Here is a 15784-nt window from a genome sequence, read left to right as displayed (position 1 = left end):
TTGAACTCCTGGCCTCAAGTGATCTGCCTGCTTTGGCCTCCCCGAGTCCTGGGATTATAGGCTTGAGCTACCACACCTGGCCAGTAGTTTTCATTTTCATATCATTGTTCGATTTCCCAGATTACTTGGTAAAGTTGAGCACTTTATCATATTCCGTAGGTTGATTAATTTTGTCTGAATTTCTTTTTCAAAAATGAATTAGTTGTTCATATCCTTTGTCCCTTTTTAAAAAAACTGGGTTTGTGTCTTGAGATACTTCATGTTCATAAGTAGAGTTTTATATTATATTACTTATTAAAGTTATTCCTAGTAACTTTATTGTTGTTGATATCTCTTTCCAATACAGTAGAATAGATTATTTCTACTGTTTCTTCAATATACTGCATAGGAAAGTTATTGATGTTTATATGTTACTGTGTTGATCTGACAAAGAACTCTTAACATTTCAGTTGATAAACTTGTATTTTCTAAGTAGACATTGGTGATACTTTCTGCTAATTATGACACTTTAGCCTGTTCCTTTATGGTATTAAAGTGTCTTATTTCTTATCGCTTAGCATAATGACACAACATCAGTATTAAGTGACTTTGTTTTAAAGTTTGACTCCCTGTGAAATTTTATTATTTTGTTCAGTGGGAGACCGAACTGCAACTTGCTTTTTTTTTTGAGATGAAGTTTTGCTCTTGTTGCCCAGGCTGGAGCACAATGGCAAGATCTCTGCTCACTGCAACCTCCACCTCCCGGGTTCAAGCAATTCTCCTGCCTCAGCCTCCTGAGTAGCTGGGATTACAGGTGCGCACCACCATGCCCGGCTAATTTTTTGTATTTTTAGTAGAGACAGGGTTTCACCATGGCCAGGCTGGTCTTGTGCTTCTGATCTCAGGTGATCCGCTCGCCTTGGCCTTCCAGAGTGCTAGGATTACAGACATGAGCCACCGTGCCTGGCTTATAACTTGCTTTTCAGAATTGTTAGGCTGTTATCTCAATATTTGTTACTGAATCCATATTTTTGTCCTGAGTTGTAGAACCATCTACTCATTCGACAAAACATACATTGAGTGCTTATGTTTTACCTGGTGCTGTTAGGTGTTGGGGGTGCAGCAGTGAATAGAACAAATTTCTAGTCTTCATGGAGTATACAGTTAAAGAGATAGTAATAAAATAACAAATATATATTTTTGATCCATAGTCATTTGGATTTACAGATGTGGAACCCGTGGACACAGAAGTGTTACTGCATTTATATCTGATTTTTTTCTGCATTTGTTGAGATGATCATTTTTCCTTGATTTGTAAATATGACAACCATATTAACAGATTTTCCCTTTAGATTTCTTTGAGAATTTTCTAGCTTGCTTTCTGTGTCATCGATTTCTAGTTTTATACCATTGTTGTTAGAAAGATACTTGAAATGATTTCATTCTTCCTGAATTTGTTAAACTTGTTTTGCGGCCTAACATATGATCTGTCCTGGGGAATATTCTGTGTCTGCTTAAGAAGAATGTGTATTCAGCTGCTGTTGGCTAGAATGTTCTGTATGTGTCTGTTAGGTCCATTTAGTCTGTAATGTTCAAGTCTGTGTTTCCTTATTAATTTTTGTCTGGATTATTTATCCGTTGTTGAAAGTGGAGTATTTAAGTTCTTCACTATTACTGTATTGCTATTTCCCTCTTTAGTTCTGTTGATAGTGCTTTATATATTTAGGTGCTCCAAATTGGGGCATGTGTATATATCTATAAATGTTACATTCTCTTGATGGATTGACCTCTGATCTCTCGTAACACTTTTTGACTCAAAGTCTATTTTATCTTATATAAGGATCCTCTGCTCTCTTTGGTTAATATTTGTGTGGAATATCTTTTTCCATCTCTTCACTTTCAGCCTCAGTCCTTTAAAGCTAAAGAGAGTCTCTTGTAGGAAGCATATAGTTGGATCTTGTTTTTAAAAAATCCACTTGGCCGGGCGCAGTGGCTCACACTTGTATTGTAATCCCAGCACTTTGGGAGGCCGAGGCGGGTAGATCACCTGAGGTCAGGAGTTTGAGACCAGCCTGACCAACATGGTGAAACCCCGTCTCTACTAAAAATACAAAATTAGCAGGGGGTGGTGGTGGGTACCTGTAATCCCAGCTACTCAGGAGGCTGAGGCAGGAGAATCGCTTGAACCCAGGAAGCAGAGGTTGCGGTGAGCCGAGATCGCGCCATCGCACTCCAGTCTGGGTGACAGTGAGACTCCATCTCAAAAAAAAAAAAATTCCATTCAATCTGAGTCTTACTGGAGAACTTAATTCTTTTCATTTAAAATAATTACTGATAGGTAAGGAGTTACTACTGCCATTTTGTCAGTTTTTCTGACTCTTGTAGTTTCTTCGTTCCAGTCGTCCTCTCTTGCTGTCTTCCTTTGTGATTTGATGATTTTTTGGTAGTGATAGGCTTTTGATTTTCTATGTTTTATGTATCTTGTAGGCAGCATATTGTTGGATCTTGTTTTTAAAAATCCACTCGGCTGGGCACAGTGACTCACACCTGTAATACCAGCACTTAGGGAGGCCGAGGTGGGTGGATCACCTGAGGTCAGGAGTTTGAGACCAGTATGGCCAATATGGTGAAACTCCATCTCTACTAAAACTACAAAAATTAGTCAGGCGTGGTGGCATGTGCCTATAATCCCAGCTACTCAGATGGCTGAGGCAGGAGAATTGCTTGAACCTGGGAGGCCGAGGTTGCAGTGAGCTGAGATCATGCCACTGCACTCCAGCCTGGGCGACAGAGCGAGATTCCATCTCAAAAAAAAAAAAAAAAAAGAAATGAAAAAATAAAATAAAAATTCACTCAGCCAATCTGTGTCTTCTGGAGTCTTTATTTCCATTTAAAAAATAATTATTGATAGTTAAGTAATTACTACTGCCATTTTGTCAGTTTTTCTGACTCTTGTAGTTTCTTTGTTTCCTCTCTTGCTGTCTTCCTTTGTGATTTGATGATTTTTTTGATAGTGATATGCTTTGGTTCTTTCCTGTTTTATGTATCTACTACAGGCTTTTTCTTTGTGGTTACCATGGAGCATACATAAAACATCTTATAGTGTTAATAGTCTATTTTAAGCTGACAACCTCAACAGTGTACCACAACTTTACATTTAATGTCTCGTTTCACATTTTATATTATTGATTTCATAATGTATATCTTTTATATATCACATATCCATTACCAAATTATTGTGTGTATAGTTAATATTTAATACTTTTGTCTCTTTACTTTTATACTAGACTTAAATGTGATTTAGGGACCAGCGTTACAGTATTGGAGTATTCTGAATTTGAATATATTGTTATCTTTATAATGAGTTCTATTCTTTAATATGTTTTTATGTTCTTAGAGTTCTTTTGTGTCCATTTGAAGAACTTCCTTTAGCATTTCTCTGTAAGGCAGGTCTGATGGTGGTGACCTCCCACATTTTTTTCCGTAAAGGGGTCCCATAGTAAATATTTTAGGCTTTGCTGGCAATATGCTGTCTGTTGTAACTGCTCATCTCTGCTATTGTAGCATGAGAGCAGATGTAGACAGTATGTAAACAAATATACATGGCTTTGTTCCAATAAAAGTATTACAAAGACCAAGTACAGAACTGGATTTGGCCTCTGGACTGCAGTTTGCTGACCAGTGATTTAGACTTCTGACTTGGTAGATTACATTGATTGATTTTTTGAATATTGAACAAGTGTAGCATTCCTGGGATAAACCAACCCCACGTGGTGTGGTCTGTTACTCTTTTTATGTTCGTAAGTTTGATTTGCTAATATATTCTTGATGATTTTTATGTTTATGTTCACTTTGGAAATTGGTCTTTAGTTTTGCTTCTTTGTACTGTCTTCACCTGATTTTGATTTTAGGATAATGCTGACCTAATTAAATGAGTGGAGAAATGTTGTTCCCTCCTCTGTTTCCTGGAAGGGATTCTGTAGAGTTGGTGTTACCTCATCTTAAAATGTTGGTTATAAATTAGTCAGTGAAATCATCTGGGCCTGGAGATTGTTATTTCAGAAGATTTCGTACTATAAATTAAATTTCTTTAATAGTTACAGAACTGTTCAGTTACATATTTCATCTTGGGTGAGTTTTGGTAGTTTGTCGTTTCCTATGAATTGGTTCATTTCATTTAAAGATATCAAACTTAAATATGTGGAGTTGTTCATACTATTTTATTGTCTTTTTTTTTTTTTTTTTTTTTTTTTTTGACACGGAGTCTTGCTCTGTTGCCCAGGCTGTAGTGCAGGGGTGCGATCTCGGCTCACTGCAAGCTCTGCCTCCAGGGTTCATGCCATTCTCCTGCCTCAGCCTCCCGAGTAGCTGGGACTACAGGCGCCGCCACCACACCCGGCTAATTTTTTTGTATTTTTAGTAGAGACGGGGTTTCACTGTGTTAGCCAGGATGGTGTCAATCTCCTGACCTCATGATCTGCCTGCTGGGATTACAGGTGTGAGCCACCATGCCCCGCCTTATTGTCATTTTAATGTCTGTGGGGTCTATAGTGAAATTCCCTCTTTTATTCCTGTTTTAGTTCATTTTCTATTGCTATAACAAAATACCCGAGAGTTGGTAATTTATAAAGGAAAAAGATTTATTTGGTTTATGTTTCTGGAGGCTGAGAAATCTAAGATGGGTTGCCACATGTGGTGAGGGCTTTGTGCTATGTCATAATGTGGCAGAGAAGTGCAAGGGGAAGCACATGTTTGCAAAGAGAGGCCAAACATGAGAGGCATCCTCACTTTATAACAACCCACTCGTGTGGGTTCACTCCTCCAAGAGTGAGAACTGCTTTGAGAACAACATTAATCCCTCTTAACAACCTAATCACCTCTTAAAGGTACCACCTCTCAACACTGCTACACTGGGGACCAAGCTTCAACATGAGATTTGGTGAGGGCAAATGATATTCAAACCATAGTAGTCATTTTTTATGTGTTAGTTTTGCTAGAAGCTTGTCAATTTTATTGATCTTTACAAACAATCAGATTTTGATTTGACTTTTTAAAAAGTTGGGGTAGAATATACACAAAATATAATTTGCCATCTTTTAACTGGTTTTTTTTTTTTTTTGAGATAGGGCCGCACTGTGTTGCCCAGGCTGGAGTGCAGTGTCGTGATCTTGGTTCACTGTAGTCTCTGCTTCCCGGGTTCAAGTGATTTTCCTGCCTCAGCCTCCTGAGTAACTGGGATTACAGGCACGTGCCACCATGCCTGGCCAACTTTTGTAGTTTTAGTAGAGACAGGATTTTGCCATGTTGGCCAGGCTGGTCTCGAACTCCTGACCTCAAGTGATCTGCCTGCCTTGGCCTCCCAAAGTGTTGGGATTACAGGTGTGAGCCACTGTCCTGGCCCTTAATTATTATTTTTTAACCTTCCAGAGTCCTTTTATTTTGGAATATCCTGTAAACAGTCAAACCACCAGAACATTATTGTACAACAGTAAAATGTTCTCCTGCATTAAACTGAAGATAACCATTTAATAAAAAAAAGAAAAAGAAAATGTAGGAAAGGTACTTAGAGCTGTTACTTTCTAAGTACACAACACCCTAGACAATTCAAGGCATCTTAATCTCCATCAAGAACAACAAAAAAATAATTTTTGTCATGCTGTTAAATCCATCATTATGGATAAAACTGGTGCATATTGGTCAAACGGATCCAACAAACACTGATGTCCAAGCTGGCATATTGGCAACTAATACGTAACTGGTGGTCAATAGTTTAAAAGATCTTCCCTTTCTTATTGTTCTTTTCCAAGGTTCTCAGAGAGTTCTGTTGTTCTGAAATACGTTGTTGAGCTTCCCAGTTTGCTTTCTCATCCTCAAACTGACGACGTTTTTCCTCTAATTCTTTGTGTTGTGCTTCCAAATTCTTTTTCATTTGCTCATGGCGCCGCTGGAGCTCAGCTTCAGAGTCCTTTAGTTTTTGAACTTTTTATTTGACCTTCATCTCAAACACCTGCTCCATCTCCATCTCTATCTTCTTCATTTTAGCTCCATCTCTATCTTCTTCATTTTAGACCTTCTTTCTTCCATTTGTGCCAGAGGGCTCTTAGTCAGCTGCCCTTTATTCTTGTTGTTAGTAACTCCATTATAAGTCACAGCTGCCAGTTTTCTGCTTCTGTACCTCTCGTAGTGGACATTATTAGTAACATCTTTCAAGTTCTGCGTGTGTGTTCTTATCAACATATTTCTTAGAATTGTAAAATCACAATGTTCACCATTTTCAACTTCAGCAGCACCCCAAGGATACTACCTTCCTCTGACCCTTTTGCCATTAACTTCAATGATAGTGTTACTACCTACCACAGCAAGAGGCAAACGGTCCTTTACCTTTTTAACAAGTTTATTTTCTTCATCATCATCTGTTTCTGGAAATTCATATATTTTAATTTTATGTTCTTGGATTTCTTTCATTATCTGTTTTTTAAACTGTTGGCATTCTTCTGGTGTGAGTGTGTCTGCTTTGGCAATAAGTGGGATGATAATCACTTTTTCATGCATACGCTTCATAAGCTCAATATCCAATGGTTTAAGTCCATGTCCTGAAGGAGCAATTAAGTATTAACAACACTGCACCTTGCTATCAGGCATCTGACGTCTGTTCCTTCACGATTCTGCATTTACTATCAATGTAATCGATAACAAGCTGCCAGCAATTACTATTATCCAGTGCATCTCCAAATCCTGGGGTATCAACTATTGTGAGCAGCAGCACCTGGACACCACGTTCTTTGATTAAAGCTTTGGATTGTCCACCTGTACATTCTTTTTAATTATATGAGAAGGACCTGGATACTCTGGAGAATACAAATCTGTGAGGAGTAAAGAGTTGATTAATGTCAACTTTCCTAATCCAGGTTCGCCTCTCTGGGTAAGGTGGCTCACATCTGTAATCCCAGCACTTTGGGAGGCTGAGACAGGTAGATGGTTTGAGCTCAGGAGTTCCAGACCAGCCTGCGAAATAAGGCGAGACCCTGTCTCACTTTGTATGTTGTGCCAGCTGGGGGTGCCCCAGGTAGGTGCTCCCTGGAGTGTCTGCTTCATGGCTGCTGCGAAGGTGCAGGGCAGGGCTCCTCCAGCTGGGAAACATGGAATAGTTGGCAGCTGCTTTGTACATAGAATCCTTCTTCTCTGATGACCGTGCTGTCAACATCAAAACACACTGCATCTGCTGAGTAGAAAAGCTTCCTCAGCTCTGAGTGGGAGACCATCCTTGGAAGAATTTTCCTCGTTTCTCCAATGCTAGATTTCTAGGAGACCACACTGTTCTCTTCCTGTTCCTTCCCTAGATAAAAATGCAGCACAAAGTTCTGACTACAGATTTCTTCAAGAAAGACCTGTGGATTCCCCTAGAGTGAGAGCCCAGGCTCAGGTGAGGCGAGTGCGCGACCGTGGCTGCAGCTGGCGCTGGCCTTTGAGGAGCTTCTGCGCGACCTTGAGATCTTACCTGCTAGGCGCCGGCCGGTTGGCACGCACCGCGTCTGGCCCTTGGTGCGCCCGGCCCCGCAGGCCGGGAAGTCGTAAAGCTCCTCCTGGTAGCTTATGGGCGGTGGTGGAGGGCCGCAGCTCAGAGGCTGGTTACATCCCGCCCGGCCGTCTGTGGCCACCCAACCCCTTAACTATTTTTAAGTGTACATTTTAGTGATGTTAGATACATTTATAATGTATGTGACCATCACCACTATCCATTTTCATAGCTTTTTTTAAATCTTGTAAAACTTATACTTTATGGCCATTAAACAGTAACTCCCAGTTTCTCCCCTCTGTCAGCCTCTGGCAACCACCATTCTGCTTTCTGTCTCAGATTTTAACTACTCTTAGTACCTTATGTAAGTGGAATCCCCTATTTTTTTTGTGTGTGTGTGACTGGTTTAAGTCATTTAGGAGTTTGTCAAGGTTCATTTATGTTGTTGTATCGCATATGTCAGAAATTCCTTTCTTTTTAAGGCTGCATAGTATTCCACCATAGACATACCACCATTGTGGTATGTCGGTATCATATTTTACTTAACTGTTAATTATGTTTTATTTGTTGTGAATAATGCTGCTATGAACATTGTTTGTTTGTTTTTTTGAGGCAGTCTCGTTCTGCTGCCCAGGCTGGAATGCAGTGGTGTGATCTCTGCTCACTGCAACTTCCACCTCGCTGGTTTGAGCAATTCTCCTGCCTCAGCCTACCGAATAGCTGGGATTACAGGCGCCTGCTACCATTCCTGGCTGATTTTTGTATTTTCAATAGAGACAGGGTTTCACCATCTTGGCCAGGCTGGTCTCGAACTCTTGACCTCAGGTGATCTGCCTGCCTCGGCTTCCCAAAGTGCTGGGATTACAGGCATGAGCCACTGCACCCAGCCTCCTATTGTTTTTGAAGGATCCTTTTTATTGCTGCATGTTTTGTTCAGTGTTTATAGGGGTTTTTCCTTTAATTTTCCCGTTAGTGCTTTAAATATGTTTTTTACTGCCTTCTAGCTTACATAGTTTCAGGCGAGAAACCTGCAGTCATTCTTACTTTAGTCCCTCTTTAAGCAATGTGTATTTTCTTTGGAAGTGGCTGCTTTTAATATTTTCTGTTTATTAATCTTTTTCAGCAGTTTGACTATAAAGTACCTTACTGGTACGTGCGCGCGCGCGCGTGCGTGCGTGCGTGTGTGTCTGTCTGTCTCGGATTTTGTTGTGCTTGGATCTGTGGGTTTATAATCATACAGCTTTTAAAATTTACAGCTAATTATTTCACTAAACAGTTTTTTTGTCCCCATCCCTTTAACCCCAACCTCACACATATTAGGTAGGATACTGTTATTCCACAGGGCACTGTAGCTGTGTTGTCATTTTTCATACTGTTCTTAATTTTGAATAGATTTTTTTTGTGTGTTATGTCTTTAGGGATAGTGATCTTCTTTTGTCATTTCTAATCACATGTTAACTTTTCAATGTGAAATTTCCATTTGATGTTATCTTTTTGATATTACCTTTGAGTTCCATGTTAGTTTTAATATCTTCTATTTCTCTCCTCATATTCATGTTTTCTGTACATTCTTGTGCATATGAGGCATGCTTATAATAGCTGGATTATTGGATTATGCCCAGTAGTTGTGAATCATTATTGTTCAGTTGAGACTTATTTATTTTTTCATACAGAGTCACTCTCAGGATAAGTTGAGACTTATTTGTCAGCTCTTTTAGGGATGGTCTAGAATAGCATTTGTTCTATGGCTCATTTAGCCCTGCTCCTAAAGGTGTGTCTCACTCTGGTCTCTGCTGAATGTGTTACATAGTCATTGAGGTCTCGCCACTCTGGCTAGAGACAACACAGTTGGCTAGTGACAATACAGTTGATTCGCAGCTTTCTGTGAGCTCTGGAAATTGTTCTTCTGTAATTGTTTTCTCCCTGGAAGTTGTTCTTGTTCAGTCTTCTGGGATTTCACATCACATGTGTGCAGACTGGTATTCATTTGAAACTGAAGGCTATCCCTGTGCAGATTTCTGGAGCTCTTTCTCTGAATACCTCTCTTCTCTTGGGTACTCTGCCCCACAAATTCTAGTCTTCTTGAGCCCCCTGAACCTATGATTTTTGTCTTCTCATTTCAGTTCTCATTTTGGGTTCATCTCTCTGTGTGGTAGTTTCTAAATTAACTCCAGGCAGAAAGCCTGTGCCGTGGTAGGGGTCACTGTGTTTCTTTCCCTTTGTTCCCTTTGCCCTACCTGTTGTCCAGTGTCTGATAATGGTTGTTTTTTTAATGTTTGTCTGGTTTCCTAGTTGTTTGGGCTAGAGGGTAATTTTGACTTGTCTTACTCCCGTGTGGCTTTATTAGAAGTCTCCTATATTACTTTAGGTACTCAAGTTGGTTTCAGATTCGGAGATTACTGTGGAACATTAAGTTTTGGTAGAAATTTTTCTCAAATAAAGTTAGTTGTACTCTTTTACTTAACCTTTCTTAGTAATAAAGTGAAGTGAAGAACACTGAAATGAAAGGGTTAAGAGACAGGAAAAAGAGGGGAAGGAAGAAAACCCAGAGAAGGATTAAAATAAAGAATCTTCATGTTGTCATTTGTAATTAGACGTCAAACTTTCATTAAACACTGAAACTGGAAATAACTGACTCAATATGGAAATATAAAACATGTATCTATTTTGCTGTTTACATATGGAAGTTGGCAACTGATAGGGTTTTGAAGAGTATGACCATTATCTTTGCATTCAGAATATAGTGTTTGATTAGTCAGAAAACTCACATGCCATAAGCCAATGAGCAGCAATAAGAAGGACACCAATGAAATAAAAGAAATTTGAAAATGACATGATGTCAATAAGTTGGTTCATTGCCCAGAAGGAAAGGAATTCCGATGAATTGATCAACGTAAAAAGCATGTCTTCCTAGTGCCAAAACCAAGAATAGAAGAAATCAGAAGAAAAATTTTAAAAGCAAAAATTAAAATCAAAATTCTTTTTTAAGGAGTAAGTAGAGCAATGCAGATAACTGATATGTTGATAGAGATTATAAACTAGACAGAACAAGCTTGAAATAAAGCCAGTTGTGCCAAACAAACAAACAAACAATAGCATAGACAGCGATGGTCAAGGTAGTGGAGAAAAAAACTCACAATAGAGCAAAACATTGGTCTGAGAGATTAAGTTAAAAAGTCAGCTAAACCATATGATTTTCAGTTTCTTTAAAAATGGATGTTTATGTTTATGAAAAATCACAAAGGAAAGATGAAAAGTAAACTCTACCTCCATAATAGCATATGAATTATTCTCTGTCGTCGTTGAAGCGGCCATGTTAGGATTCTTTCAAGGATTTCTAGTCTCTCTGTCCCTAATTCTTGTATTGGTCTACAGGTTTCTAAACAAAAAGTGATCCTATTAAAAAAAAATTCTTAGACCTCAAGCCTTATTACCTCCTACCGCTGACTCTGCTCCAGGCACCGGATGTCCTTCTTGTCCCTCTAACCCCCTTCACTTGCTCTCATCTCAAGAATTTTGCATTTGCTGTTCCTTCTGCTGCAATGCTGTTCTCCCAGATATCTGTATGGTTTGCTTCATCTTCAGGTCTGTGCTGAAGTGGCTCCTGAAATAAAATTGTATTTTAAAACATTTATTTTATAAATCTGTTATTTAAAATAGTCCCTTTTTCTTTGCTTTCTTTTCTTGGATGTTGTATGTGTAATACTTGTTTACTGTTGTCTGTTCTCACTAGAATGTAGTTTTGTGAAGGGAGGGATTTTGTTTTATTTATTTCTGTATCCACTGTGTTTGAACACAGACATAAAGGAAGATTGATAGAGTAATCTAGTGATGCTTGCTCAATGTGTTGTCCAAATACTTGTTTAAAATGCTTCAAACTATAATGTTTCATCTATCAGTTTCTGAGAGTGGGATGTTAATGTCTCTCTAATGATTAGTTATCAATTTCTCTTTGTTCTGCAAATGTTTGCTTTATATAATCTGAAGTTCTCATGTTATCCAAGTGAATTAATTTTTATCATTATGACAGTTTAAGCCATTTATGTGTACTGTGAAAATTCATATTTCTATTTACCTTTTTATGTTATTTTCTGTGTACCATTTGTTTTCACTCCTTTTCTGCCTGCTGTTGGATTGATCACATTTTCTCATCCCTTCTTTCTACTTTAATGTTTTCTATCACATTTAAAAACAACTACTTAATAAATTCTTTTTTTTTTTTTTTTGAGACGGAGTCTCTCTCTGTCGCCCAGACTGGAGTGCAGTGACGTGATCTTGGTTCACTGCAAGCTCCGCCTCCCGGGTTCACGCCATTTTCCTGCCTCAGCCTCTCCTGGGATTACAATTGCCTGCCCCCATGCCCGGCTAATTTTTTTGTATTTTTTTAGTAGAGATGGGGTTTCACTGTGTTAGCCAGGATGGTGTCGATCCTCTGACCTCGTGATCTGCCTGCTTCGGCTTCCCAAAGTGCTGGGATTACAGGCGTGAGCCACTGTGCCCAGCCTAAAAACAACTACTTAATAAATTCTAAAGATATTCTTTCTTTTTGTCCGTGAACAATAAGATTCACCTTAGAGTGTTCTCTCCTTAATCACCCTGTTTCATCTTTCTGGTTTTGTAGTCTTTTTATTTAGTTCTGCCTTCTTTCCCCTCTCCCCCTGTGAAGTTTGAAGTGATGCTATTTTGACTGTTTGACTTGTTATGTAACATTAACAAATTTCTAATATTGACATCCTGGCATTCTGATTATATTCAATAGGATTGTTCTCAGTTTTTTATTTTCATTAGTTTTTACAATGTTTGTTGGAATTCTGAGTCAGATATGTCCTTTTTTTTCATTTTTGGGAAGACCGACCTTTTGATAGTTTTTAGTAATTTAATTATAAAACGATTTAGACTTTGATTACTTCAATTTTTTATTTTTTGAGATAGAGTTTCACCTTTATTGTCCAGGCAGGAGTACAATGGTGCAATCTCAGCTTACTGCAACCTCCGCCTCCCAGGTTCAAGCAATTCTCCTGCCTCAGCCTCTCAAGTAGCTGGGATTACAGGCATGTGCCACCATGCCCAGCTATTTTTTTTTTTTTGTATTTTTTTAGTAGTGACGGGGTTTCTCCATGTTGGTCAGGCTGGTCTTGAACTCCTGACCTCAGGTGATCTGCCTGCCTCGGCCTCCCAAAGTGCTGAGATTACAGGCATGAGCTGCCACTCCCAGCTAGTCACTTTAATTTTTAATATATTTTTATGTTATAGCTCCTTCATCGTTTAGGTTGGTTAACTTTTTTTTTTTTATTTGAGATGGAGTTTCACTCTTGTTGCCTAGGCTGGAGTGCAATGGTGTGATCTTGGCTCACTGCAACTTCTGCCCACCGGGTTCAAGCGATTCTCCTGCCTCAGCCTCCCGAGTAGCTGGGGTTACAGCTGTGTGCCAACACGTGCAGCTAATTTTTGTATTTTTAGTAGAGACGGGATTTTGCCATGTTGGCCAGGCTGGTCTTGAACTCCTGACCTCAGGTGATCCACCCACCTTGGCCTCCCAAAGTGCTAGGATTACAGGCCTGAGTCACTGCGCCTGGCCTAGGTTGGTTAACTTTTTTATGAGAACAAGACTTAAATGGATTTCTTGTTGTTTAAAACATAGTTCTTTGTTTTATTCTTTTTTCATATTATTATTGTATTTCATATTGTTTTTCCCTTTTTTTTTTTTTTGTTTGTTTGAGACAGAATCTCACTCTGTCGCCCAGGCTGGAGTGCAGTGGCATGATACCAGCTCACTGAAACCTCCATCTGTCAGGTTCAAGCGATTCTCATGTCTCAGCCTCCCAAGTACCTGGGATTACAGGCACACACCACAATGCCCGGCTAAGTTTTGTATTTTTAGTAGAGACGGAGTGTCACCATGTTGGCCAGGCTGGTCCTGAGCTCCTGACCTCAGGTGATACATCTTCCTCAGCCTCCCAAAGTGCTGGGATTACAGGTGCGAGCCACCACAGTTGGCTGTTTTTCACTTTTTAAATGTTTTATGTTTTTCGATTAAATACTGAGTTGATTTGTATTTTTTCTTTCTGTTGCCTCCCTCCCTCCCTCCCTCTCTTCCTTGTTTTTTTTCTTTAGCTGGGATTACTGGCATGCCACCATGCTTGCCTACGTTTTGAATTGTTTTGGTAGAGATGGGGTTTCGCCATGATAGCCAGGCTGGTCTTGAACTCTTACACTCAAATGATCCACCTACCTCGACCCTCCAAAGTGCTGGGATTACAGGTGTGAGCCACCCTACCCAGCCTTTTTCTTTTAAAGAATTTAAAATACTGTGAAATAATTTAAAACACTGAAATTATCTGAGTACTGCTTTGTCAGTTTCTAAGTTTTTATATGTAATATCTTGTTGCTCTTATGTGTTACTAATTTTTCTATTACTCATTTCTGTACCTTATTTAGGATAATTAAAAAAATTTAAAGGCATTAGTTTGGCTTTTTTTTGGTCAGGAATTTCACCTTATGTGACTCTTACCTTTATTTTACTTTCCTGAAGTGTTTATAAATTAAATTTTATTATAAATTTATAATATATAATTCGTATATATTATAAATATATACTAATTTATATATTATATAATACATAATTATATGTTGTAAGGTGGACATGATTGTAATTGTGCTTAATTTAAAAAATTTTGTTTTTTAGTCATCTGCATCACAGTCACCAAAAGTACCCTTTACAAAGCTTTTAAAAATACATGTATCTGGTCATTTCGCATCAACTTTATTAAATGTAGAAGTCAAACCTGGTATGTGAACTTTGTAAAGAACCCATTATGTAGTTAAAAGCCACTACTGTAGACAGAGGGAGACATCAGAATATTACCTAAAAGAGGGGCAAAACCAGAGTGAGGAGTACTTAAGTGAATTATGAGGACACAATTATATTCATGTGGGTCTGTCCTCACATTGAGAGTATAAGGAAGTGCTGGATTTAAGGGAGAAAATGATTGTAAACGCTGATATTTTCTACTTGATATGGTAAAATGCTGGAAAAATGCCCGAATTATTTATTTTGTATACCTTCAAATTGTGCTTTATGTTGAATATAAGTCTAAGCCTTAAAATTTAACATGTAACTCTATGTGCTTATTTTTTCTTTCCTATAGACCTCGAAGTAGGGGAAAAACTGCAGTGGAAGATGAGGACAGCATGGATGGGCTGGAGACAACAGAAACAGAAACGATTGTGGAAACAGGTATCAAAACTCAAGAGTTTATAAGAATGTATATGATACTTTGCATATGTCTATGCACTGCATGTAGCATCTGTATAACAATATTCTGTATTAAGCATTTGTTTTTATACTGAACTCTAAGTTTCTCATCTGCCTAAGTAGTTTTGATGACTAATGACAAAGTAAAAACACTGAGTTCTGTGTCTCTCTTTTTTCCCCTACGCCCTGGTTTAGTATAATTATTTCATATCTGAAGATAAATGTTTTATCAAGGAAATAGAGACTGGGAGAAACAGTAATCCAGGCTGTTAGTATGATTGCTCATAGTATATTTTGGCCTGTGAACCATCTAGTGTTTGTTTAAAGCTTATTTTGTTAATATGTGTTTTGAAAAAAGTAATATGTTTCATCGTGGAATTAATGTTGTGAGAGGCTAGGCCAAACTAGACCAAATAGTTTCTGGTCTGTTGGACTTTTAGGTGCCCTTAAATAAGCTGTTGTATGTTGTACATCTGCTAAAAGGTGGCTAGAGTTCGTTGCCCAAAGCAGTTTCCAAAATTTACAGGTCAGTGGTAAGTTATCAAAGGGACTAGGATTCATATTGTATTTAGAGGATACCTGTAGGAGATAGTCTCTCATTGGTAAAGTTTTCAATAGTTGATAGAGTTTAGACACAGTGATAGGCTTTGTTTCTGAAGTTGAATATCATCTTGATGCTTACAGAATATCATACAGTTATGAGAAAAATTAAAAATTGTTACATATTTTAAAATACATTTTCCCAGAAATCCTTATGGTTGTCAGATGTGTTGCTATTATATAGGTATAATTCTTGGAAAGCCTTCAAATAATCTATAGTTTCTTTTCTTTCCAATAAGGTCTAGTTAGAGTAACAAAATGACACTTGGAAGTTCAGAATACTAAATTTCACCCTTTTGTGCACATTCATTAATTACTATATTACTTTAAACTTGAATTTACATAATTTCTGTTCTTTTTCATATTTTTTTCTATACTATGTATTGTTACTTTTACTAGTGAAAAGTCTTTTTGAAGCTTTAGTGTTTTTTTTT

The 15784-nt window shown here is 38.2% G+C and overlaps 1 protein-coding gene and 1 pseudogene across 33 annotated transcripts in view; one reads left to right on the top strand and one right to left on the bottom strand.

The window, feature by feature from the left end:
• The window catches only part of KMT2C (lysine methyltransferase 2C), a 298808-nt gene that overhangs the window by 57241 nt on the left and 225783 nt on the right, over positions 1 to 15784 (top strand). For all 33 annotated transcript variants that reach the window (XR_012433087.1, XR_012433088.1, XR_012433089.1 and 30 more), the window contains one exon: positions 14644 to 14732. Coding sequence is in view for 25 of the 33 variants with exons in the window: in XM_074036399.1 (XP_073892500.1) it covers positions 14644 to 14732 (89 nt within the window). In the remaining 8 variants the exon portion in view is untranslated. The remainder of the gene's footprint in view (positions 1 to 14643; positions 14733 to 15784) is intronic.
• LOC102132636 (septin-7-like) lies at positions 5750 to 9051 on the bottom strand (annotated as a pseudogene).

Source organism: Macaca fascicularis, chromosome 3 (genome assembly GCF_037993035.2).
Source record: "Macaca fascicularis isolate 582-1 chromosome 3, T2T-MFA8v1.1".
Taxonomy (NCBI): domain Eukaryota; kingdom Metazoa; phylum Chordata; class Mammalia; order Primates; family Cercopithecidae; genus Macaca; species Macaca fascicularis.
This window is presented reverse-complemented; position numbering and strand designations above follow the sequence as displayed.